The 27,220-nt window shown below is 50.7% G+C and overlaps 1 protein-coding gene across 4 annotated transcripts; it reads right to left on the bottom strand.

Annotated features, from left to right (window-relative positions):
* Positions 1-1,186: 1,186 nt before the first annotated feature.
* ARF1 (ADP ribosylation factor 1) lies at positions 1,187-19,344 on the bottom strand. 4 transcript variants are annotated; one of them, XM_057540831.1, is made up of 5 exons: positions 19,194-19,344; positions 3,081-3,265; positions 2,895-3,005; positions 2,661-2,785; positions 1,187-2,505 (listed from the first exon to the last, which is right to left on the bottom strand). In XM_057540831.1, the coding sequence occupies exons 2-5, from the start codon at positions 3,226-3,228 to the stop codon at positions 2,344-2,346; spliced, it is 546 nt and encodes a 181-aa protein (XP_057396814.1). In that variant the 5' UTR covers positions 3,229-3,265; positions 19,194-19,344; the 3' UTR covers positions 1,187-2,343. The 4 variants fall into 4 exon arrangements, with proteins under 4 accessions (XP_057396814.1, XP_057396815.1, XP_057396817.1 ...); XM_057540832.1 differs by having other exon boundaries at positions 19,100-19,210; XM_057540834.1 differs by lacking the exon at positions 19,194-19,344 and adding an exon at positions 19,073-19,094.
* Positions 19,345-27,220: the final 7,876 nt, after the last annotated feature.

The raw sequence follows: 27,220 nt of genomic DNA, 5'->3' as shown, positions 1-27,220 counted from the left end.
TGTCCTTTTGGAGGTGAGCATCCTGGGGTCCCATGTTGGCCTGGTCCCCTGCATCAACTTCAGGTGTACCAAGAGTCCTGGGTAATGTATGGCCAGCAGGGAGAGCAGAGGGGCCAAAGGGTGCTCAGCTGCAGGTAGGTGAGCATGCTAGAAGGGGCAGCCTGGGCATTTAGATCATGGGGAGCTGGACTTGGACTTGTACCTGGAGCCACCCTTGTCTCCCCAGGCCACCAAGGGACCTCTTAACCACTGTCTCACCCCCTCCCTCTTTGTGTGCTCCAACAGCACTGGCTCCCTCCACCCGGCCCCCCATCTCCAAGGCTGGGAGGCATACATACAACCTGGCCCTCCACAGAAAAAGTGAAAACTTAACGTCTTACAACCACATTGGAATAAAGACAAAACCCAGACTGGATTCATTATTGAGGTTCTTGTTTTGCTTCTGATTTTCAAAGAAATGAGAGCTAAAGGCAATTCTGTCTTCAGAGCACTCGGCACTGGTTTTCAACCTGTTAGAGCAGATCATTATTTATGGTGGGGCAGCCTGCCTCCTGGGGGAAAGGACAACTGGACCTTCGCCTGCCAAATGCCTGCACCCAGTGAGGGGAACGAGGGTGCCAAGAAGGGCTCCAAGTCAGAGGGACAACCCCTGCAAAAGTGGGACGGGGTCTGGCACAGGTGCACAAAGCACCCAGCCAGGCATAGGTAAATCACTGTGGCAGTGACGTGGAGCTTGGCCAGGGGTTCCCGCCCCTCCAGAGGATAAGCTGGCTGGCTTGGGGGGTACCACAGAGGGTGGATGCTGGGAAGGGTGGTGGGTTTCCTCCACATACCACCTGGCCCTAGCCTTTTGGGGATACTCCATATGGTGACCCTGCTGTCCCTTTCACAACCAAGCATTGCCAAGACTGGGACCAGGGGGCTGGACTGCCAGCATGAGACCAATGAGGTGGTCACCACAAGGGCACTGGGACATACCCACACCCACCCATGGGAAAGTGAAGCAGTGGGGGAGGGGGGGCAGGGAGACAAGGGTGGGGTGGCAAGGAAGGGATGGGCAGAGAGAGGGAACGGGGCAAGTCAGAGCAATGCTGCCCTCCCTAAGTGAGGAGGAAGCAGCTGTCCCTGCCCAGCTTCCAAGAGGCAGACTGTCAGTCAGGGGCACCCAAAAATGGGAGAGCCATGAAATAGTTAAGAGATTTTATTCTAATAGCTGTAATTACAGTGCTTGTTTGTCGAAATGAAAACTGAAAACAAGTATACAAAACAGTTGATTACTAATTGTGTATTGAAAGCAGTAAGAGGTTCCACGACACCAAATAAACCAGTTCTGAGGTTTTCCCCAAGATAAAGTTTAACAGCTCCAGCTTCTTCAGTGTTTATCAAAATACAAAAGAAAAAAGTAGAGGTTATCATTTTTCGATGGCAAATCTGACCCTTGCAGGCTGAGGGAGTGAAAGCACACGTAGACAGGGGCTCCGAGGGGCTGGGGCTCAAGGATGACCACCCGCGCTCCTGCTGGTGAGACCCCAGAGAGCCCGGAGCAGGCAAGCAAGGGGACTGCAGGGCTCCCGCTCAAACCAGAGCGTTCCAACCAAAGTGCCCATGCTGACCCAAGAAAAGGCTGGGGTTCCTCCAAGGGGCCTGAGAGCGGTGGCTGCAGCCTCCAGCCCATCTCCTGGGCAGCCACGTAAGCACAGATACAAGCACAAACGCTATGGGGTGTGGGATGACCCAAGACAGAGCAAATCACAGGGACCCTATTGTGACCATGCAGAATGGATCATAGCTGGTTCTGCCCCGTTTCACGTTCCCAACGGGAAACAGACCACTGGTGGACTGGACTCAGGCCATTACTGCAGAACCTACACTAGGCACATTTCTCCCTTCTGTGTGTTCAAGTGTTCTCCTTATCTTGTATTTGTAACTATTTTAAAAAATGCACTGAGTTTGGGTTAAAAACCAACCACCAAAATGGATCTCAACACAGATGTAAAGCCCAGAAGAGGAACATCGGGCTTTTCTGACACAGCAACTCCTGGATGACCCGTGTGCCTAAAATCCCTTCTCAGTACTGAACAGTGGGTTGATTTTCTTTTTACAATAAAAAAAGCTGAGTAATATTGCATAGGAGTACCAGAAACTGCCTCATTGGAAACAAAAACTATTTACATTAAATAAAAACCCAGTTGCAGGCTGCGTCTGCACATTTACAGCATGGTGAAGCACACTGTGACCGACCATGGAGACAGCTTCTGGCACTCACACCACAGGGGCACGTTTGCCACATGAGAGTAAAGCGAGGGTAGAAGGAGGGAGTGTGAGGGGAGGAGAGAGTACAGCTCACTTCTGGTTCCGGAGCTGATTGGACAGCCAGTCCAGTCCCTCATAGAGCCCGTCCCCGCTGGTGGCACAGGTGGCCTGAATGTACCAGTTCCTGTGGCGCAGAGAGTGCAGACCCAGCTTGTCCGTGATCTCAGCTGCATTCATGGCATTGGGGAGGTCCTAGGGGGGAGGGTAGCAAAGCGGGCGTGGGTCAAGGGGACTGCATGGAACCCTCTCCACCTGACCTGTGACCCCCGTCAGACCTCCATCGCTGAGAGGCTGGCTGCCTAACATGCACCCACCACCAGCACACAGGGTGGCTCAGTCATGCATACCTGTTTGTTAGCAAACACGAGCAGAACGGCGTCCCTGAGCTCGTCTTCTGCCAGCATCCTCATAAGCTCCTCTCGGGCCTCATTCACACGCTCTCTGTCATTGCTGTCGACCACGAAGATGAGACCTGCATAGGGAACAGTAAGCATTAGTGCAGGCACCCGGGACACCCCCAACCTCTCCCAAAGGCCACAGCCCCCCTCCTGAGGGGTTGTAATGGGGTGGCCCACCCTCACCTTGTGTGTTCTGGAAGTAGTGGCGCCACAGAGGCCGGATCTTGTCCTGGCCGCCCACGTCCCACACAGTGAAGCTGATGTTCTTGTATTCCACGGTTTCCACGTTGAAGCCTGGAGGAGACCCAGTGTGAGGCTCTCCCCAGGGCTACCACTACCCCCTAGCCTCCCGAGGCCCAGCCTCCTCACCTATAGTGGGAATGGTGGTCACGATTTCACCCAGCTTCAGTTTGTACAGGATGGTGGTCTTTCCCGCAGCATCTAGGCCCACCATGAGAATGCGCATTTCTTTTTTGCCAAAAAGGCCCTTGAAGAGGTTTGCAAAGATATTCCCCATGCTGTAGACTGGTGGGAGCAACACTGGCCAGAGAAACCTGCAGATACAAGGAGTCCTTGTGTCTCTTTCTGTGCTGCCCAGGGCCAGCAAAGAGGAGCAGCTCAGAGACAGACAGACTCACCCACAGACAGACAGATGGACATCCTATCTTTCCTGAAAACTCACAAGGCATAAGCTGATGAAATTCTGGTTCCTATCCAAAAGAAAAAAGAGTCCTGCCTGCCTGCCTCTTGAGCCCTGAAATCACCCTTAGAAGGGAGAGAATGGGAATCTTAGAACAGGGCTGACCGGATTTTGAAGCAGCTGCTGCCATTATCTCAGGAAGTGATGCCCAAGGCCTCAGGGTAACTTACCTCTAAGTCCTACAACCTGCCACTGCGGGGTGCAATGTCCAACATGCGTGGAGAGGTGTGGCTTTCAAATGAATGCTAGATTCTCCATAATCTAATACAGAGCTTTTCAAGGGGCCAGAAATAACCACTCCAAGGCCCTACCATGTCTCCCAACTGCTCCAAGTCTCAATGAAAAACAGTCCAATGTTAATAAGGCAACTAACACACAAGAAGCTAGGAGGGCCCATGGCAGAGACCAAAAGCCAACCTTTCCCAACACGCTGAGAGCTTAGCACACCCTGCAGGCAGGACCGGTGGAGTGAGAACACCTGGGCTCTAGGGCAGCACACCAGAGCATTCAGTCTAAGGGTGAGCCCACAGCAATGACCCTGGGGAGCCTGTCAGGGGACACTTTCCCAAGAGCTGTGGTCAGTGCTGTCCCAGAGAGGAGAAGGCCTGTGTGGTGCAGCAACATGCTTGTATGAGAACACATGTGCTGTGTTTGGGCTCCTGCCAGGCTCTCCTCACTCAGCAGCGCAGAAGCACTAGGATACCACTGAGCTGGCTGGACCCAAGGTCAGAGACCAGGCCCAGACACTCAGACCTGTAGGAAGGGACAAGTGACCGCAGCTGTGGGAGAGTGAGGCTCACGGAGGACGGGATCTCCTGTCCCAAAAGGCGCCCAAGGCACCAGAGCTGCCCAGGCCTGGCCTCTCCATGCTCAGTACTCGCCTCCTTCAACTGTTTTATTTCCAAACAAGGCCTTAGGAAAAAAATGGTCACTTTCTCAAATGCTTAGGAATCTGGACTTTAAAAAAAAAAAAATTAATTAATTAATGGTTGAGGTGGGTCTTTGTGGCTGTGTGCGGGCTTCTCACTTCGGTGGCTTCTCTTGTTGCAGAGCACGGGCTCTAGGCACGTGGGCTTCAGTAGTTGTGGCGCACAGGCTTAGCTGCTCCGCGGCATGTGGGATCTTCCTGGACCAGGGCTCGAACCCATGTCCCCTGCATTGGCAGGCAGATTCTTAACCACTGTGCCACCAGGGAAGCCAGAAATCTGGACTTTTGGCACTTAAGGTGAAGCCAAGCTGTGGGGAGCTGGGCAGCCTTCAACTGGGAAGAATTCTGTGTGAGTGTTGACAGAAAACCAAATGAACCACAGAGAACTTGTTCCAAGCAGGCAGGAGCTGCTTGCACCTGACCTCTGAGAGGGTGTTGGTGGAAGCCACTGTCAAGGCTTGGAAGGAGCCTTGCCCTGCATACCTGACCCCCCTAGAAGTAACAATGAGCTCCCCAGTCTTTGGACTTTGGATGGACACTGCTGCGGTCAGAGGCCAGACCCATGAAGGACACAGATATGGGCCTGCCACAGGCACGCCCCACTGCACCCCACCTGGGGGGCGGTGCCCCAGATCCCCACCATTCCTTATCACCTCTGATGACAGGCTCAGGTGGAGTCGCCAGGCCTCCACTGCAAGTTACTTTCTGCCTTAGTCATCAGTGAGTATTGAGTGACTAAGTCCATGTCCTGCTCCCTCATCCAACTTCCACCTTCTAGTTTTAGCACTCTGACATTTCCTGGCTGAATTATTGCCATGAGGACTGTCAAATGGTGATTGTCTATTGCGTCATTCCTTCCAGCTACTAGTTAGTTAGCATTCTGCTGCAAGGAACCACTTCTCCATATACTGATATAGTGTGAACTTGTGCATTCCTAGTTTACTCAGTAGGTCAGAATCACCACCCCACTGTGACTTAGATGCTCCAATGGTCCTAGAGGTGTCCAGTGGAGGCCCTTCCAGCAGGCTTCAGTGCACTTTCAACACTTTTTAATTCTTTTTGGTTTTTAATAATATTACCTAGTTATAAAATCAAAATTTAAAAATATCTTTACTATATTTCCTTTTCTGCAGACAGCCATTTTTCCTAAATATAAACGATGATAAATTATGGAAGACAGAATAAACTGAACACACATATTTATCTCAGCTTACTCCTGAAATTGTTACCAATAAAGAAATAAGTGATGACTGACTCAAAAGAGAAACGTGGGGGGAGGTGGAAAGAGGTGACAGAAGACAGCAAATTTTGGTGAGGTCTGACCCTGACGGAGTACTCATCCTCAGCTCCGCAGGAGAGCCAAGGGACCTTTTTGGAGCAACTGAACCAGGGGCCCTGACTCCGCTATCCAGGCAGAGGAGGGCATGGGGTGCGCTGTACTGGAAACAGACGGATACGGCAAAATCAACAGGGAGGCACACTGCCCTGCAGACCCTCACATGTAACCCAGAGGCCTCAAAGCAAGGACCTATGGATTCTTGCACCTGGAGGCCCTCAAACAGCCATGCCCCTATCTGCCTTTAAGAAGCCCCCAATGCAAGTGACTGAAACAAAGCATTTGGAGAGAAGACAGAAGACATTTAAAAAGAAAAAAACAATAAAAAACAAACAAAATCCCCAACCCACACACAGCCTTGGCATCAACATGGTGGGGACCTGGTGCCCACAAAACAAGAACAGGGCATTAGGACACAGAGAACAGCAAACCTCACAACCAAAGTGAAAAAAATCCACACACACACACACACACACACACACACACACAAGATTTAAAAAAGAGGAAACTGGGACTTCCCTGGTGGTCCAGTGGCTTAGGGCCCTGAGCTTCCAATGCAGGGGGCCCGGGTTCGATCCCTGATCAGGGAACTGGGTCCTGCGTGCAGCAACTAAGACCCAACGCAGCCAAATAAATAAATATTAAAAAAAAAAAAAAAAAAAAAGGCAGGGGGAAACGAGGAACAATTTAAAAGACCAACATCTACCTTGTGTATGGTGATGACTTTTTAGACACAACACCAAAGACATGATCCCATGAAAGAAATATCTGATAAACTGAGCTTCATTAAAATGACAAACTTCTGCTCTGTGAAAGACAAAACCAGACTGGGAGACTATATCTGCAAGAGATACATCTGATAAAGGACTGTCATCCAAAATATACAAAGACCACTTATAACTCAACAATAACAAATTTAAATTTAATTTTAAAATTTAAAAAATGGGCCAAAGATCTTAATGAAAACCTCATTAAAGATTTACAGAAGGCAAGTAAGCAATGAAAAGATGCTCATCATATGTCCTCAGAGAAATGCAACTTAAAACAATGAGCTATTACTGCACACCTATTAGAATGACCAAAAGCCAAAATCCAGAACACATGCTGGCAATGGCAAGAATGTGGAGCAACAGGAACTCTCCTTCATTACCCAAGGGAATGAATGCAAAATGGTACAGCTGTTCGGCAGTTTGGAGGTTTCTTACAAAACATACTCTGAACATATAATTCAGCAATCATCCTCCCAAAGGAGCTGAAAACTAACATCCACACAGACACCTGCACACTGATGTTTACAGAAGTTTTATTCATTCCAAAAAGTTTTATTCATTCCAAATTTTGCCACAATTTGGAAGCAACCATGATGTCTTTCAGTAGGTGAATGGATAAGCCTTGGTACATCCAAACAGTATAACATTATTCAACACTAAAAAGAAAGGCACTATCAAGACATGAAAAGACATGGAGGAGCATATATGTGCATTACTAAGTGAAAGAAGCCAATCTAAGAATACTACACACCTATGACTGCAACTATGTGACATTCTGGAAAAGGCAAAACTGTGGAGACAGTAAAAAGATCCTTTCAGTGGTTGTGAGGGGTTAGGTGGAAGGGAGGGATGAATAGGTGGAGCACAAAGGATTTTTAGGACAGTGAAACTATTCTGTGTGAAACTGCGATGGTAGATACGTGTCATGATGCATTTCTCCAAACCTACAGAACACACAGTATCAAGAGTGAACCCTAAGGTAAACTATGGGCTCTGGATGATGATATATCAATGTAGGTTCATCAACTGTAACAAATGCACCACTCTAGCGGGGGATATAGTGAGGAGGCTATGTAGGTATTGGAAATCTGCACGCCTTTCCCTCAATTAAGTGGTGAACCTCAAACTGTTCCCCCAAAAGAGAGACATAACCAGCACTTTCAATCTGTAATTCTGTATCAGCCAAAGGGCAGAACAGAGCTCAGAAATGCAAGGCTTCACACATGCCTTCTTCTCCAGGTTGCCACAGGCAGGGGGAGCCCCCAAGGTGATGGAGGGAGACACAGAGGCAGGCCTGAACAGCAGCCAGCCCGGGCTGCAGCAGGAAGGAGGAGAATTCCAGGAAAAGAGGAACAGTTACCTATGTGGTTTAAACGTGGGGTTTGGCAATTCTAGGGGAATTGGGAAAAACTAATGACAGGTACACAGAAAAAAACCCAAGGATGAAAATGCAAAGAAATCATTTAAGATTTCCTGAGGGAAACCATAAGCCAGTCACCACTTGACTCAGCAGTGAGCAATATTTACTCAGTCACGATACTTTGACTGTCATTGCTGGGTATTGGAAAGCTGAGGCCAGAACTTGTGGTCTCAAGGGCCAACCCTCACCGTCCAAAGCTGACACACTGAGAAACAGTATTAGCACACTATTTAGTACAGTGAGGCATGAAAGGGGCTATCCCTGGGAGGCAGGATGGAAGACTGCTGTTTGTTTATACTTGTTTTAGTGTTACGTTCCTACAAATTGACACAAAAGCCTGGACACTAAGGGGTGAAAAGGTTATGTGTACTCTCCCAACTCCCACATGGGACTGATGGAACATTCCAGGTAAACTGGGCCCAGCAGCAGGCCCACACCCGCATGTCAGCCTCAAAATGCAGTCAGTCACAGCCATGGCAGTCCAAGAGCCTCCTCCTCCTGTCACGCCCTTTTCACCACCCTCCCCTCCCCACCCCAGCGTGTCTGCCCACTCACCCCTGGCCTGCCTTGGCCGTGCAGTCTGCTGAGCCCTGATCATCAGTGTGGTCCCTGCCTTCCACACACAGTTTTTTAACTTACTCAAGTCCTGAAGCCCTAAAGGGGAAGTGGGCCATATATTTGGTGGCTGAACCTGGATGGGGATGAGCACAAACTCTAGGATTTAAGACGCTACACACAGCACTTGGTCTCTCCCACTATACAAGCATCTATCTATACCCGCCCTGCACCTGGTCCAGGGACCCTGGCAGCTCCTGACCTAACACAGTATCACAATGGAAAGGTTCCACAGTGACCACAAGAGTTGTTCCGTGGCCTCTCCACACAGGTTCTAACTTGTAGGATGCCCAGCCTAGGCCTATTTCACCCTTTCCTCCACCAGGATCCCTAGCACTAAGGTCAAAACCTGTTTTTCAGGTTCATGGTAATGATCGTGAGTATTTGTAAGCAGTGAAGACGCTGATTTTCTTAAAAGAGCACTTCCCTGCACCTACCTGAGTTTGCATCTTCGAGTTGGCTCATAAGAAGATGCAACAACAGCACGTCTCTTTCCTGAGACAGAAAGCTCTGAGCGGACACAGCCCCTTAAGAATGGTTTTTTCCTTTTTCTGGTTAGGACCAGAAACAACGATAGGGTGGCAGTTCAACATTATAGCAAAGAACAAGACACAACTGGCTGCCTACACTCCTGCATGCAAAGACCTACTAGGCTACAGGCCAAGGCCAACAAAAGGCCTCCCTGGGAAAGCCAGTGCAGGGAGGAAAAAACGTAGCATGAGTTTACACCCGTTCCACTCCAGTAAATGAATCCAGAGTGAGTGGTTTAGCTGCTGAAGAGAAATATATGTACCCACGACCTCTACCTGTGCCTGCTGCATCTCCTAACAAGCCTCAGAGGATTCAGGATAAGCAAGGGACAGCCCTCCCCTACAGAGCTGTGCAGCTTACTTCTGCAGAAGGAAAGTTTGTCACATTTTCTGAAACTGTTAGAGCTGGTTTACTTAACAAAATCTCTGTATCCATATCAAGATGACCCAAACTGTTGGGAATCAGTAGGAAGAATAAACCACTAACCTAGAGCATGTCTTGGGAAACAAAAATGTGACCCAGGGAGGCAAAAAACAAGGGTTTGGATTCTATTCTGTGCTTCAGATGTGATGGGCTGTTCTGGTCCCTCTGTAAATGAGAGATCACATGGATGAATCCCCTATTCAAATGAACAGCTAGGTGACATCAGAACTTTTTTCTTTTTGCTCTTTTTAAAAAAACTGAAGTTTATTAGGTGTAAATTACATATAGTAAAATGTACAGCTCAACAGTTCATAATGTCAGTTTTCATATCTAATTTGAGAAAAATTAACAAAGTGACGATCTTCCTGAGGAATTGATATACATTATAAAACATTTTCTTTAAGGGTTTCATTCATTCTTCAAGCAGTCAAATATGTGCTTAGATTATCAACCACTCAAAAGCCTAATTCATCCCTGACATGTAGGATTTAATTTTAAGGGGTGGGGGTCCTCTACTTTCATAGGCAATATGATCACATAATATAATCTGCTACAAACTGCTTTTTGTACATCAACTTGTAGCTCCACCCCATCAGCTAAATAAAGCCTTAAGTCATTACTCTATTAGTCCAACATTCCATTTCTGTAGCTCTAACATTTTTCTGCAATTGAGTAGAGCGTTACATGTTGTCACTTTTTCATAAAAATTATCATAAGAAGAATACTGAACGTGCCAATACTAGCGATAGGCAGATACATACACCTCACAGGCCTAACACAATTGTGATGAAGATAAGAATCAACAACACGCTCAGAAGGAAGAATATTCAGCCTGAGACACTCAAAGGATGTAATTAAGTTGACTGAACTTTTTTTTTCCTTTCAGTTTTATTCAGATATAACTGACATACTGTATTATTTTCAGGTGTACAAAATAATGACTTGGTATGTGAATATATTGTGAAATGATCACCACAAAAAGTCTAGTTAACTCCCATCACCTCACACAGTCACCCTTTTTTTCCTTGTGATGAGAACTTTTAAGATTTCCTCTCTAGCAACTTTCAAATATAAATACAGTACGGTAAACTACAGTCACCATACTGTACCTCATATTACAGGATTTATTTATCTTATGACCGGAAGTTTGTACCTTTTGACCACCTCCACCCATTTCATCTACCCTGATTCCCAACTTTCAATACAAAGAAGAAGAATAAATGAAAGAACATGCAAAAACATTCTAGAACTGTATAGTTCAGGTCTGCTTCTAAAGATGAATTCCAATGAGAGACTGTTTTTTGTTTTTCACAACAAAACTTTTAGGATGTTTTGCAGGAATCAATTAGGCACTAGACCTGGCCTCTACGCAGCAGTCCCGTTCCCAACACACCCCCCCCCCCCCAGAGGAGGATGAGTGCCAGAAATCCAGAGGCTAGTACACTAACCCTGGTCTCCAGATGCCCTGCAAGTTGCCTCCCAAAGCTGAAGGAAGGGGTTTCCGGTCAGGTCTGATTCTTAGGAGGAGCAACCAGTGAAATTCAATTTAGGTCCCTCTTGGCCAGCTTAAGATTCAAGGTGAAATCCTTAAAATGACAACAAGAAATGAGTTTCATTCATGAACGTAGCTCTTGGTCTATACTAACATGAATATCCAAGAGTCACTGTCCATTGTCTAATGGAAAAAGCATACCAACCACAAGGCAAGCGTGGAAACAGTGTAACTGCAATTAATCCTACTTAACCAATAACTACAAAATCCAAAGCATTTAACTGATGAATATATTTATTTATGTTTTGCAATTCTCCCTTATTCATAGTCTTAAAGTTTTACTTACTATTTTTTAACATAACTGTTCTCAAAGCCCATTACCAAAGATACTTACACTGACGTGAAATCTACAGATGGGAGCAAATAACCAGAGGGTCTACCCCAAATGAAAACAATATCCATGTAGGACCTCTGAACACAAATGTCACGTGGCCTCCAACTGGAGTGAAACAAAGAGTGGATTATACCCACAAGCTGAGGCCTCACTCGGATGCTACATCAGGAGCACCTCTCACAGTTCTGTGCATTCGTCCTGGTGGCAGACGCTGGCTGCTCCTTGGTATTTTCTTCTCCCAGATTTGTCCCTGGGCTCGAGGCCTTCCAGAGTAAACCTACATTCCTGGCCCCCTGTAGCTATGCAGGACCATCTGAGTATGCTAGCCCATGGGATGGGGCAACAGTGATGGAATGGCTTCCTGGTCCTGCAGACCTGGTGGTGGGCGCCTGGGCCCCCCACTGTGGTGGGTGGGGCCAGTGCCATGGACCCTAATGAGCACTTCTACTCCAGAAGTCAGGGCATATATACCCTCCATCTGACTCTAAACACACTTAAGTCTAAAGAAATTGTTACTGGAAAAAGAAATTAAAAGACTGAAAAAACAAAACCAAAAACAAATTTGCATCAACCTCACAACATTAAAATGTACAACAAATTAAACTGAAAATGGAGGAAACAAAGCAATTTATGACTAAAATGCAAAGCAGGATTAGAGAAACTACAGGCAACTCTAAACCACCCAGATACCCTGAAAAGTGTCGTACCACCAACTCCTTACTAATTCTGCACATCGGTGGTCCTTTGGAAATCAATTAGAATTGTATTTCAACCCATCCCAGTGGCAAACAGAGAACCATTGGTTTGGAACTCCTCAGCAAGTCACTCAGGCCCACATTCTGACCTTGGCTGTGCTCCCTGTCCCGTCTCCATACTGATTTTCTATGCCATGCCCACCAAACCCTTCACTCAACCTCTGAAGCCAAGTTCAGATGCCACCTTCCACCGGGAAGAGTCCTTTCCTTTTTATTGTTCTCAGCATACCCTCGACACGCTGTGGGGCTAACAGTCACCACACTCACGTAAGGAGTAGTTGTGTGATGAGCACAGCCCTGGGCACACATAAGCTCAACAGTACTCAATGAATCCAATTGACAGATGGTGAAACAGAAGTGGAACAGCGACAGTGCTCATCCTTCCAACCTCACCTCAATGGTAAATTAGTTCTGAGAGACTCTCAGCCAAGCAATGTCAAAGACTGATCCACAGTTACACTACAGCCCTCTCAGTGCAGCTAAAAGCTTCAACATGAGCATGGACACACACACACACACTCACACAGCTCCAGCTGCTGAAGTCTCAGTCCCCATGATCCTGACAGAAAGGGCAGGCACACCTGTCAAATAACACAGTCCTACGTTTCAGTTCCAGTAGTGAGAACAAGGAAGAGAAGGCAATTCAGGATTCTGATTTCTGTTGTGAAGTATATCACATTAATTTGTTTTGTCACTCTACTTCTTTAGTTATATGATCACCACAAACATGCTAAAGCCCCTATGGTTTCTGTTCTGGTGCCTTCTCAAGGAGGCCACCTGCACCCATGGTGCAGACATAGGACCCTCTCCTGGCACGAGGGTGGGGCTCTGGAGAAGCCAGTGTTGCTCAGACCCCTTTCCACACCCTTGAAGAAAAAGGGAACTGCAACCAACCATGAGCTGTCAGAGTGCCCAGTTCTTCCTCCTCAAACTTCTCAGAGTGGCAGGTGGCCCCCTGAGGCTTTTTCAGCACAAGGGGACTTTGTGATTACAATGATTAAACCAATCTCCAAAACTTGATTTTTGCCTGCAGAGAACTTTCATTTTGAAAACAAAATGTAAAAAAAACTACAGCCCCACCTCTTTTTCTGAGTGATGGGCTTCCCAGAGGACAAAGAATAGCAAAGTGCAGCAGTGGTTGAGAGCCTCTGTTAGATCCCCCTACCTCTGAAGCAAGCCCCCTGCCAGATCTGCCCTCCTGAGACCCTTGTTAGGAGCACCCAGAGGTGCACCAGCTCAGAGCACTCAGGGTAACCTCTGCCTCACTCTCCAAGCAGCTGGTCTTGCCTGGGAGGCCAATGTCCTTGTGGGAACTTCTCGTGTTTGGCCTGAACAGCCACAGCAACCTCTCAATAGGCCTCTTCTCACCTCTGCTCACATTTCAAACCCTGGGCAGCCCTGGACTCAGGGGAATTTCATTCATATACCTGCTCCTGCCATCCTCTGCCTAAAACCTCCCAGCAGTCCCCGTCACCCCCCTCAGGTGACCAGCAGTCCCATCGCACTCAGTGTCTTGCACTTTCACTCCCTAGTACTGCCCCTATCCAGCCACTCACTCCCAGATGAACGCAGTCCCCTACATGGGACCCCAGGTGAAGCTTCCTCTCACCTCCAGACTTCTCTCCTACTACCCCCTTAACACATGGGTCTCCCATCAAAATCTAATCCTCAAATATAAAGGACCCACTCTTTCCCACTTTAACCCTCTGCAACTTCCTCCCAGTTCTTCAGACCCAAACCCCGGAGACACTCACAATTCCTCTCTCTGTCCCTCTCATCCCCAAATGTGTTTACTTTACTGGCAAGTCCCATCACCTCTCCCTTTGAAAGGTGCTTCCCCATCACTATCCACCTGGTCCCGGCCACCTCATCTCTCCTCCGGCATTCCCAAAGCCTGTAGCTTCCACTCCGCAAGGTGTTCTCAATGCCAGCAAGAGGGGCCTGTTAGGAAAGGTCAGACTAAGTCAGGTTCCTTAAGAAGATCAGAGCCGACACCCCCATGGCATTTCGCAGCACCCCTGCAATCCAGAAAGGAAGCTAGCAGACAATACAACCAACATACACACCAGACTGCAAAAAACCCATGTTGCCCCAACTAAAATGTAACAGGGAAATGAAAGATGGTGTCATATAATATAAAACATGACCTTCAGTATTGGTCATGACTACACTATAAGTTCAAGGGAGGTAGTCAGAGAACCACCAAATGAAGACTGCCACAAATACACCAGCATCTCAGATACTGAGGGCCTGCTGTGTCCATGAAATGTCCCCCCACCCCCACCCCAGAAACAGAGAACAACTCTTGGTAAAGTTCTGTAAAGAACAAAATACAATCACCCTTAATTTACAAGGTAGTTTCTTTCCTGGAAAATTCAGAACATCTACTAAAACCAAACACACACACACACACACACACACACGTTGACTCTGTACATAAACAGAATTAGGTTTAAGATATAAACAGATTTTTCACCTACATGAAAGTCATGCAGAATGCATTCTTGCTGCTAAACGTACTAAATATCAGTATTGCCTCCCACCATTGAGAGAGCCCAAAATCCTCCCACAAGTTCCCAAAATACCCTTTCTGTGGGGCTACCCCTCCAAGGACCACTGGTACACACCAGCAGGCTTCTCTCCCCTCCTGTGCTCCTGGCGGGTCTCCAAAACCACTAAGTGCACTCCCACCTAGGCGCCTTTGCACTTACTGTCCCCCTGCCTGGGAGAAGCTTCTTGTCTCTCCCAAAGACCCACAGGACCCCCACTCCCTTACACCTCTCCTCAAATGGCACCTCCTCCCCTATCCTCCTGATAGGTCTGACTCAGCGCCCACTCCTTTTCCTGTGTCCTGTTGGCCTGCTTTTCCATTCCATTCACTGCCATGGCCCTGCGTCTCCACCCAGCCTTGTACTCTGCCAGTGAGGCCTCCTCTGCCCAGAGCTCACCCACCTTCCTCCACCCATCTCTCTATCTCCACCTGTCTTTCCCTACTGGCCACCTCCCTGGGCACCCAAGAGATTCACTGTCAAGAAGGAGAAAAGAATCATAAAAGAACATTTATCAGGGCCTTAAGTATGAAAAAGTAGAAAGATTAATCATACACATATGCTTTTCTGAAAAATTAGTCAGAAAAAAAAAAACCCTATCAACTCAATGATGAATTTCACACTGGTTTAAAAGTATACATGAGTGTGGTGGAATCTGAACATTCCTTTGACATTCCAGTGAGGAGGAAATCTGGGCTGTAGCGACACAGTTAACTACTCAGGGCAAACAGGTCCATCTCAGCAAAGTTCAATACCACAGGAGAGGTGTGTACACAATCTGCTTCCTAAACCTGCTCTCAGATACCTGCAACCAGTGACTAAAAATATATTTTCAGTGATCTCCCCAGGAATCTGCAAGATCTCATATCACTTTGACAAAAGAGAAATGCTAAAAGCTATAATTATTTTAAGCAAAGTTACATCACCAAAATTGACAAAAGATACAGTATTTTAAATATAAATTAATAGATTCAATCAGCTAGGAACTGCACGCTCATCTACAGATAATAGAATACTTCACAGGAAAACACACTCTTAACAGCAATTTTTAAAGACATCCTTTATTCTGAAACCTGTGATCAAAACACTGGCACATCTAACTTTGCCTTCGTTCCTACTCTTCACATATGAGTCTAGACAGAATCTTGAAATTGTTTTCTTGGCCATTTGTCCCTAAGTCAAACTGATAGGATACTTAAAAACTTCACGTTAAAAATTTCCAGGACCTCAGAGACCTAGTACTATTAAGCTTTCTGTTTAGCTCCCACATACATCACTGCAAAAATAATTTGATGTACAATACAAACTAAAAGATGCTGGCTATTTTACATATGACTTGCTCTTTGGAGACAAACTCTTCTAGCTTGCTAGCATCCCTCTGAGGAGCAAAACTTACTAAATTCTGATTAAACATTAATTAATGTTTCTAAAATATACTGTACATCTCTAACTTCTGAAAATGTGCATGGATCATAACTGGGGCTTCTGTTAATTTATGCTGTATACTAACAGTCACCCCTGTAGCCTCAGGTGTGTAAAAATGTTTGCCTCCTAAAGACAATCGCTCCCGATTGCTATGTGTGTAAAATCTGCCTGTCTTGTATGCTTTTTTCTGTCTCTTCTTTTTCAGTGAGTGATAAGTCTCACTCTTCCCTTTCTATGTGCTGATGACAGGCTGCCAAGCTCTTGTCTCCAATGTACGCAAAACCCAGGAAACATGGGTTTGTTAGGAACATGGAGGTTAGTCCCTGCAACAGATAGCTTCACCATTTCTTCCCACTCATATAAGGAAGCTTGGGTGAAAGAACTGGGTGAGGGCCTAACAGATTCTCCTAGGAATAAGGAGCTCTGATGTTTTTGTGTTAAATTCTGCCACATTTTTTCTAGCTAATCAGGCCATCTGATCCATCTGAGAATGTTGAACTACCTTCCAGAATAGTGATAGAGCTGTATAACTATAACAGATGCTATATTTTAAAGACTTTATAACAATCACAAGAGGATAAGAACCTAAGGATGAAGTACCCCCCTCACCCTGGCTCACACTCTGAAATTAACCCCACCCCCATTCTTTCACACTCACACATTCCCAAGCCCTCCTTTACCTGCCAGTAGGAAGTGTTACACCCAACCCACTACTAGGTCAAAAACGTTTCCAGAAGACCACTTCAGATGGTGCTGGGAAGACATCTCTAACACCATCCACACCAATGATGAGCAGACAGACCACAAAAGAGGTAAGTTCTTATTTAATGTTAAGATCCCAACTGAAAGGAATTTTTCATGTTTCTTTCCCAACCACCTCTGACAGATGTACATTTTATTTCCTTCATTCTCCTAATCCTACAAAGGTTGGAAGGTCAAAGGGGAGAATATCTATGGGACAATGTGTACAGAGACCAGTCATAAATGCTATGGCAAGCACAGGCTAGCTGGGTCTGAACACCAGCTCAGTAAGTGATCACAACCCTCAGGAAGGCTGCAGAAATGCTTGGGGAGCCTGAACTGTGATCAAGAGCAGATTTAAATTCATATATCTCAAGGCAACACTGAATTTGAAGAATCTGAAGGAAACTGATTTAACTCTCTCAAACCACGTTAATATACTATTTATGAACTTGCACAAAGGTTCTTCCCCTATGTTAGATTTATTCCTACAGCCATTCGACCCTGGAGATCACCTCAGTGGCTGATGGTCCATACTGAATTCTACTAAAGTAAACAGAAAAGTCCAGGTGTACCTTCCTGTAGTTTCAACCCCGTCTGATCTTTGGTAGAGGTGGCTTAGCAGGTTTGAACGCCCTTTTCACATTGTGCAAGAGGCAAAGCAAATAGCTAAACCACATGATTTAAAAACCAGAACTGTGAGAAGCAGAGAACCAGTTTTTGCTTTCTACTAACTTTCTTACAACGAGCAGACAGCATGTGAGTCAGCTATTATCCAAACCAACTATTGTAAATCTTTCTGTAGTAGCAATTTTGAATACCTGTATCTGGAGTTAACCCTCACGGGAAACAGCAGGTTTCTAATGCCCAAGTGACAAGGATTTGTTTAACAGGACATGCCCAGTGAAGAGGCACACTACGTTCTACCAGTTAACTAGAGAAAACCTTTACGGCACACTCTAACAAAGTGGCCAGATTTGTGGTAAACACATACACACTCAATTCCTCATAATTTTGGACCCAGCTAACAACACCATGCATTCAAAGTTCTTCCAGTTTTGGCTACTCTTGACAGTTTCTGAAAACTCCAAGGACGCCACACACAGCATGCGCCATGGCATCTCACACTCCTTCAGACACACACACACTGCCAGAAATGCAGGAGCAACCATGCAAACAGCCAGCAGAAAAAAACGCTGACCACTAGTTCTGAAACAAGAACTAGAGCTGACTACTCCAACACCACCTACATCAGCTACAACTACATCAACTACACAGCTCTCAACAGTGACTTCCGGGGCCACCCCAAATCGTCTGAATTGCCTCTGTCTCCTGCCAATGATTTCTTGTGCATTTTTGCTTGATTCATTTAAAACAGCAACTTGGTGTTTTGAGGAGCTCGGAAGTGCTCAGCTGATTAGCTAGTATTTTAAGGACTTTATAATTAATTGCCAAGCCTTATTAACAAAGCTACCGTTTTACCTCCCATAACCACTTGGACTGGGCAATAAGAAAGCTTTAGGACGCTCTGCTAGGGAGGCCGCCTCAACCCTGGACAGGTCGTTCCAAACGTAGGTTAAAGATTCACCAGCTCGGAAGTGTGTTCCAATCCATGCCAAAGGCACCCAGGAAGCAATCTTGGGGTTGCAGCAAGCTTGGATAAAGAGGCCCTACAGTGCCGCCAGCGCGTCCATCGGGGGCTTCCTTGGGCCGCAGGCACTCCCACTCAGACCCCAGCTCCACAGCACCCGCCCAGGAACCCGGACTCCGAATCCCGCCCCGCCTCGCCGGCTCCGTGCTCGGAACAGACAGGAATTGGGCTCAAACCCTGGCCATCGTGTGACCTTGGCCGCGTCCCGGGCTGCGGGCCTCAGTTTCCTGGTCCTCGCGACCCCGAGGCAGGAGGCCTCGCAGGCGGAGCAGGAAGCGAGACTTCCTGGAGAGCCCGCGTTGCGGGCCGGACTTCCGGGCGCCAGCCCCGGCGGCTCTGGGGGGCTTGGGGAGAGGGTTGCGCGACCGACCCCCTCCCCGGCCTCGACTCGGCTCCCGACCCAGCTCGGCCCCTACTCGACACCCATCCCAGCCTAGACCCCTGGCCCAGCACACAGCACCCACCCTGCCCTGCCCCGCCTCGGTCCCAGGCCCGGCCTCAAACCCCCAGACCGGCCCAGCCTCTCCTCAGCCCCCGGCCTCTATTCGACCCTGGCCCCTGCCGGGCCTCGGCTCCCCGCCTCTACCCACCTCACTTCGGCTCCCCGCCTCGACCCACGGCCCGGCCTCACCTCGCTCCTCGCCCGGCCCGGCCTCACCTTGGACCTGTCTCGGCTCTCACCGCCCCGGCCCAGCCTCACGCCGGGCCTCAACTCAGCCCCCGCCCCCGCCTCGGCCCGAGCCCAGCCTCACCCTCGGCGGCCGCGGCGCAGCTGCTGCTCGGAGGCAGGCGTTGGTTTCGCTCCCACAAGATGGCGGCTCTGACGGCGGCCACGTCAGTGCCTGCTGCCGCGGGGGACGCTGGGGAACGGGGCGGTCCCGCCCGCAGTCCCACCCACTCCCCCGCTGCGGCGTGCACACGCAGACTCCGGGCGGGCGGTGGGGATGAGACCGCGGACAAGCGCGGGGCTCAGGGACGACGCCTCTCTCACCGCTGCGCTTGCGCGCACCCCTCCTTCCCCCCGCCCCCAGCCTCCCTCTCCCTCAGCCCCGACAGAGTCCTCTTGCGTCTGCGCGCGCCTCCTCAGTGGTCGGCCGTGGAGGGAGCTCTCGCGTCCGTTTCGCAGATGCATTGGTTGAGTCCCGTGTGGGCCCTGCGGTCCCGGGGCGGCGGTGCCCAGGTGCCAGCTCCCCTCCCCAGCCTCAGCCCGGGTGACTGCAGTGACCCACGCAGCCCCGTGCGCGCCCGAGGAGCCGACCTGAAGAAGCAAGACCCAAGATCAAATAAAGCTGGCGTCTAGTAGCACGGACGGAGCAGGGAGCCAAGCTGGGCAGGGAACAGCGCTCCCCCGAGGTAGCCACCGAGGCGGGTTCCAGGTGACAGACGGGGGAGCCCTCTCCTCTGGGAAGCCTCCCTGAGCTGATCAGAAGGGAGAGGGGGCCTGTCGTGGTCCCTCTCCACGTTCTCCCGGCTGGGGGCCTGACTGTGGCCTCCCGCCAACCCCCAGTCCCGCACCATCCCTCCACCCCTGTGCTACTTGAACTCTCTCCCCCACTGTCCTCCTGCTGCTGTGAAGGGTCCCCAAATCAAGAGTCATTGGTGAGATTGCTGGGGGCCTCTTCCCCCAGTGCCTGCATGTTGTGGAGGGCGCAAAGCAGGCCATCACCTGGGTCTTGGCCCAGGGGCCTGCCTGGCAGAGAAAAGCCTTGAGGTGTTGTGCAGTATGCCGGCAGGCTCCTGTCATTTCTCTGCCCCTCCTCACCCACCCACTCCTCTTGGGCAGGGCCTCCTTACTGGGCTGGGGTGGCTAGGACCTCACCAGCCCTCCCCAGGGCTGCCTAGCCACCGCCCCCCCCCCCAGGCAGCCCTCCTGCCCCAAACACTGATGACCTCTTCTCCTGAGAGGCTGAGGGCCCTAGGCCCTGTGAGCCAGACCCTGCCAGTCCCGTCTCGAGACCCAGCTTCCCCCAGACCTCACTATCTACGGAAGAACTAGCCTGTGCTCTGCACCTCAGCTGCTGCACCCCCCCCCCCGCAATGCTGTAAACACATCACAATGCTCACTCAAAGTGCCCTCAGGGGTTTATATCTCCAGAGAGGGGCACAGAACCTTCTGGTGATGCTGGCTCTCTACCCCCAGAGAACTGACCCACAGCTGGACGGCTGCAAATGATTATTGTGTCCTCAGAGCTTCCTTTAAAAACAAAAAAACAGGGGGGCTTCCCTGGTGGCGCAGTGGTTGAGAATCTGCCTGCCAATGCAGGGAACACGGGTTCGAGCCCTGGTCTGGGAGGATCCCACATGCCGCGGAGCAACTGGGCCCGTGAGCCACAACTACTGAGCCTGCGCGTCTGGAGCTGGTGCTCCGCAACAAGAGAGGTCGTGATAGTGAGAGGCCCGCGCACCGCGATGAAGAGTGGCCCCCGCTCGCCGCAACTGGAGAAAGCCCTCGCACAGAAACGAAGACCCAACATAACCCCCCAAAATTAAATAAATAAATTTATAAAAAAAAAAAAAAAAAAAAAAAAAAAAAAAAAACAGGGGCTTCCCTGGTGGCACAGTGGTTGAGAATCTGCCTGCCAATGCAGGGGACACGGGTTCGAGCCCTGGTCTGGGAAGATCCCCCATGCCACAGAGCAGCTAGGCCCGTGAGCCACAGTTACTGAGCCTGCGCGTCTGGAGCCTGTGCTCCACAACAAGAGAGGCCGCGATAGTGAGAGGCCCGCACACCACGATGAAGAGAGGACCCCGCTTGCCGCGACTAGAGAAAGCCCTCGCACAGAAACGAAGATCCAACACAGCCAAGAATGAATAAATAAATAAATGTACTATTCAATTAAAAAAAACAAAAAATATAGACAGGAAGGAGCATGTGAAAGATACATGCACAGTTTAAAAATTAAGATGGGGGCTTCCCTGGTGGCGCAGTGGTTGAGAGTCTGCCTGCCAATGCAGGGGACACGGGTTCGAGCCCTGGTCTGGGAAGATCCCACATGCCGCGGAGCGACTGGGCCCGTGAGCCACAACTGCTGAGCCTGAGCGTCTGGAGCCTCTGCTCCGCAACAAGAGAGGCCGCGATAGTGACAGGCCCGCGCACCGCGATGAAGAGTGGCCCCCACTCTCCGCAACTGGAGAAAGCCCTCACACAGAAACGAAGACCCAACACAGCCAAAAATAAACATAATAAATAAATAATAAATAAAAAAGATTAAAAAAAAAATAATAAGATGGATTCCTGTGTAATCCCCAGGTTACCAAATTTACCTTCCTCCTGATTCTGTTCTCCTGGTTTGGTGCCCCCCCCCTCCCTTGGGAAAAGGAGGCATCTTCAGGCCAGACAGGTATGGGAGGCCCAGGGTGGGCACCTCAGGGGAATGATCCCTGCCCGTGGCAGGAGACCTGTTAGAGAGCCAGGAGTTGTCAGGCAGTTGCCTAGGGAAAGTGAGGCCCCAGCGCCCACCAGCACCTCCCTGCCCCCTTCCCTAGAGTCCAAGCGATGGCAACACGGGATGGACAGAACAGGGGGTGCCTACCCAGCTTTGGCCAGGAGGGGGCGAGGTGAGCTGGCTAGAGGGCTTGCCAGCATCCATGGCCACCTCCATTGTCAGGCTCAAAGCCCCCAGCCCAGATCCTCACCTTCAGCTTGACCCACGCCAGGGGCCTGGCTGGGGTCTGGCGTCAAGTTCCTCCCCTCGGGGGGTCCCTGAGTCCAAAGACAAGGTCAGACACAGGGATGCTGAATCAGAAGGCCCCCTGGGGAAGGTGGCTAGAGGGACAGAAGTACCAGCAAGAGCAAAGGGGCAGAGGCAGGAGAGAGAGGGAATAGGAAATGCCAAGACCCCAGGCCTGGCAGGTACCTCATGCAGCTTCTGTGTGTGGCACCTGTGAGGTGGACAGCATTTGCGCCAGGTTATTGGCAGTCAGAGAGGTTGCAAGCCCACCCAAGGTCACACAGCTGGGATTGAGCCCCCGGAACTCGGACCCCAGCATGCCTGTTGCCAGCACCTTCACTATTCCTCTGGCCCTACCCTGCCTCTGGAGACATTGGAGCTTCAGTACATCTGCAGGCTGCAACATTATCTTGGACTCCTCCAGTGATGGGGAGCTCACTACTTATGAAGGCACTCAAAGACCAGGACCTAATTGCAGAACTTTATCCTCTTAAAGAGTTCCCTGGATGGGGGTGGGGTGGGGATGGGAGTCCTCTGCCTACTTGCACTCCTCTACCTGCTCCTGGCTCTGTTGGGCTGGCCTCTATAGAATTCCTGAGCCCAGAGGGGACCCTGAGATAGGTTTCTGTCCAGATAGAGGTGGGGTGTGGAGAGGGCTGCACCCTTCCCTCTGCTCAGCTCAGATCCCTTCTTCTCTAGGCGCACTCTCCAAGCCCACACTCCTACATGGCCCTCCTGGTGCAGGTGCAGGGATTATCACAGCTATTCTGATGGTGTGGGTCCCAGGAGGGGACTTACACACCCTCCATGCCCATTTTCTTGCCCCACCCCTGGGCAGCTCTGCCCCTTGTCCTGGGCCTGGGCTAGAGTCTGGGGGTAGCCAGGTCATGTGGGAAGCCTGTGGTTGGCAGAGGGGTGGGCTCACCCAGAGCCACACAGCGGTCAAGGGGCAGTGTGAGGAACCCCATAGCCCAGTTCCACACATGTGAGAGGGCTGGCTCTGGGGTCTCTCTCACCTTCGGACCCTTTGAGCATACCTGCTCCTGCCTCAGTTTCCCCATCTCATGCAGGCCCCTCCCTTCCCTGCATCCTCACTATGGCCCCCTCACTCTGGCCCAGCTCACAGGGACAGGCCAGGACCATTCCCCACCCAGGGCCTTTCTCCCTTTGCCTGGGGCACTGTCTGAGAATGAGCAGTTCCTGCACGCTCACCTCAGCTCTCCTGGGCACCATGGTCCTTCCTGGAAGGCCAGCTCCACTGGGCAAGGATGTTTCTCACCTGGTTCTCGTCCTCACTCCATGCCTGGGCAGACAACAGGTGAGGTGCGTACAGGGAGCCCCGCTCAGTGAGCCTTGCACAGGGATGCCAAAAAGCACATATTTGTTTTTAGGACCCTCTGACTAACATTTAGCTTTTCCTCCCATTTTGAATATAGGTGACATTCCCAAACAGCAGTATGTGCTGGACCTATGACGTCAGCAACAGAAACCTCAAGACATTTTCATGTCGTGTCATAGATGTTGCAGGAACCATGAAATCTTGTTTCTGTTCCCTGCTCAACTGAAATTACAGAGGTTGTCAGCCTGCAGCCAGCCTTTTCATCTCTGGTGCTGGTGACAATGGTGCATGCCGTGCCCCATTCTGCACAACGCTTCATTTCCATATCTTCTGGCTTTATGGAGGTGAACGCAGTTAGAAGGACATACTGGAGGTGTGTGGTCTGGAAAGTTCTAACCACACTTAGTACGTCTTGGAAGCCATCACCCTTGTCAAGGTCATGGAAACCTGTTGCCCCTGAAGTCACATGCCACAAAAGTCTTAAAGCTTTTGATAACTGGATCTGTTTCTTTTGTGATGGTGCATCCTTTGTTTTAGGCAGTAATAAAACCTTGTTCTGAGAAGGAGCCCATGGGCTTCACCAGCCTGCTAAGGGGTCCCTGGTTGCCTACATAGCCTCCCTGCTCTAACCTCTGGATGAGGTCAGTAAGGGTGGGAGAGAGGCCCCATTTGGGGATATGTAAGACAGGCTGCAGCGCAGGGGGCCAGCAGAGATGTCTGAGCTGGAATTTGAGGGGCAGGAGGAGCCCCAGTGACTCGGGCTTTCCCTGGTGGTCCCTGCAGTGTGGCCAGGGAGGGGCTGGAGGCCAGGAAGTCAGCAAGAGGAGGTCACCAGGACCAGGCTGACCAGGGTGTGGAGCCCCAGCGCCCAGCAAGGTGGTGGGTAGGGGAGGGAGGAAGGGTGGGGCCCTCATGGGTCTGGGGGTGGGGAGACACAGATTGTGAGGGGGCACGCAACACTAGTCTCCACCTGGACCAAGCTGTTCTCTTGGGACTCACCTCCAGGTTTGAGGGGGCTGGTGTCTGTGCCTCTCTCTGGGGGCCCTTCTCCCCTTTCAATCCCCGGACAGAGGACAGCAGGAGGGAGGGACCCCACCTGGCCTGGGAGGCATCTGATGGATTCAGGGTTCCAAAAACCCTGGGAAAGGGAAAAGGTGGTCCCCGCCCATTCTGCGGTCTGGTGACAAGTTCCACAAGTTCCACAAACCTTAGTGGCTTAAAATGACAGTCCTTATATATGCCATCTTCTTGGGGGTTAGGACCTAGTGGCATCTTGGCGACATGTACTGGCATGAAGTCTTGCGTGAGGTGCAGCCAGACAGCGGCAGTGCCTGGGTTTACACCACAGGCTTTGCAGGGGGTTAGAATTGCGTCCCCCAAAATCACATCCATCCAGAATCTCCGAATGGGATCTTGTCTGGAAATGGTATCTTTGCAGTTGTAATTAGTTGAGAATCTTGAGATGAGATGACCCTGGATTAGGGCGGGCCCTGAATCCAATGACAAGTGTCTTTATAAGGAGATTTGAGACACAGACAAGGGGAGATGGCCATGTGACAACAGAGGCAGAGATTAGGGTGATGCAGCCATAAGCCAAGAGTTGCCTGGGGCATCAGGAGCTGGAAGAAGCAGGAAGGATCTGCCCCTAGAGTCTCTAGAGGGTGCACACTCTACCTACACATTGATCTCAGAGTTCTGGCCTCCAAACCTGGGAGAGAATAAATTTCTGTTTTTAGCCACCACGTTTGTGGAAATTTGTCATGGCCTCCCCAGGGCCTCATGTGGGCTGGTTCCTGGGACTGAAAGGATGGGGCCCCCTTGGACACCTCTCTTTCCTTTCACCTGCCTATCTGGGTGGTTTCTGCACACATCAGCCTGAGGGTGGCCGACTTCTTGCAAGTGGTCACCTAGCCTGCCCAGCTGGGTATGTGTCCCCCACTGGGCATGTGTCCCCTGCTGTGACCACCACACCTTGAAGTGGTTCTGGGTCTTGGGGTCAGACCAGTCCCTTCCCAGGTGCCCCCTGCCCTGCAGCCCCCAGCAGGACTAGGGGAAGGACTGGAGGCAGTCTGTGCTGATACTGAAAGACACTCCCTCACCCTGCTTCCTTCACTCATCGCTCCCAAAGCCCCGCGTCTGGAGGAAGCCAGGTGTGGAGAATGTCAGCCCTGTAGCTGCAGTTATTGCAAAACTGCCCTGAAGAAAGATGGGCAGCTGTGGGGGCGGACTCATGTGCCTGCCTGCCACCGCCTCCCCCAGCCAGCTCCAGGCCCGGGCCCAGGTGTGGATCATCCTCAGAAGAAGGAGTCAGGATTCACAGAATCTCTCAAGGACTCACGAGCATCTTGCTTGCCATCCCACTGAGCAAGGCGAGGGAGCCTGGACAACAAGCAGATTGGGGTCTGGGTTATGGAGGGCTCAGGCACCCTGGTTCCTGGCACCTAGCAAGTGGCCCTGCTCAGAAGCTGCATATGGTCCCTGTGCCCCTGAGTGAAGCTGAAAGCCCCCAGTGCCCACGGCCTTCTGCCGTCTGGCCCCCTCTCATTCTAATTTGCAGGTATCAGGCGGCTCAGCTGTGCCCAGGGTCCTGTCCCGGGGCCTTCGCGCTGACTGCTCCCTTCCAGGTGAGCTCGCTCCCTTCTTCCTTCCTCCTTCCGAGGAAGGAGGTGCTCCTCTGTACCCCCTCTCCATTTGAAGCAGCCCTCCCTGCTTCTCTCAGCCCTTCACTCCACTCTCCTCCATTGCACACAAACATATTTAATACATTTGTTTCATTGTTTTTGTCTGTCCTCCACCACCCAGCAGGGCCTTTGCAGTGGACACACCATAGATGCTCAAAGATGGGAAGGAGAGCAGGGGGGCAGCCAGCAGGGGACAGTGGCTTAGAGAGGAGCTGCCTGATCTTGGGCCACACAGACTGGATACGAGGTCACAGGCTCTGCAGGCGACATGCTGTGTCCTGCCTGGCCAAGGGCAGGCAGTGCTCACTCTTGCCATCTGAGGTGTGCCATCGTCCTTTGGAGCAAGACTGGAGCAAAGGCGGTCAGGTGGGGGCGCTCCTGCCTAGGCAACTGCTACCCTGGCTGGGAACCTCCTGTGCTTTAATTAAAACTCATCTCTCTGCCTGACCCCACTCTGCCATCACATTCTCCATTTAATTGGGACCCTTCAGAGTGGCCAAGGTTAATTAAAAAGCCCAGCCAAAGGCATCACGGTGTCGCAGCATCTGCTGCCAGGGTCTGCCCGCATGCACCCTGCCTCATACCCCAGAGGGCTGGCCTCGCACCTGCCACCCCACCTTGGGGTGCAGCTCCATGCTCCCCACTCTGGTCTCTCCAAGAGTGTGAAAATCCCTCAGGGATCCTGAGGCTCTGAAGTGGCTTGCTGTCCCCACCAAGTGAGGGCAGGCTGGCTCTGGGGACACCAGCCTGTTTGTGCCAGGTCCTGACTCCAGGCTGGGGGGCAGGGTGCTGCTTCTGGCTCCCAGGTCATGGTGGGCCGGCCCTGCCCTTTTCAGCACCCCATCCCTACCTGCAAGCCCAGCTGGGCACCTGCCCTGGGGAGCCCCCTTCTTGGGAGGGTGTCTCAAGCCTTTTCCTGCACAGGCTGCCACCCCTCCTACCTCCTACCACCCCTTGTTAGGACTGTCTGTGAAGGACAGGCCAGAGTCTCCCTGGAAGGCACCTGGCTCCCCAGGTGTGCTCAAGGGGGTGGGTGCCCTGTGAGGAAGGCCAGTGGGCAGGTAGAGGCCTGCCAGATGAGAAGCCAG

The sequence above is a fragment of the Balaenoptera acutorostrata genome, chromosome 2 (genome assembly GCF_949987535.1).
Source record: "Balaenoptera acutorostrata chromosome 2, mBalAcu1.1, whole genome shotgun sequence".
In the NCBI taxonomy this organism is placed as follows: Eukaryota; Metazoa; Chordata; class Mammalia; order Artiodactyla; family Balaenopteridae; genus Balaenoptera; species Balaenoptera acutorostrata.
The sequence above is the reverse complement of the archived record's forward strand: the minus strand, read 5'-3'. Positions and strand labels throughout refer to the sequence as shown.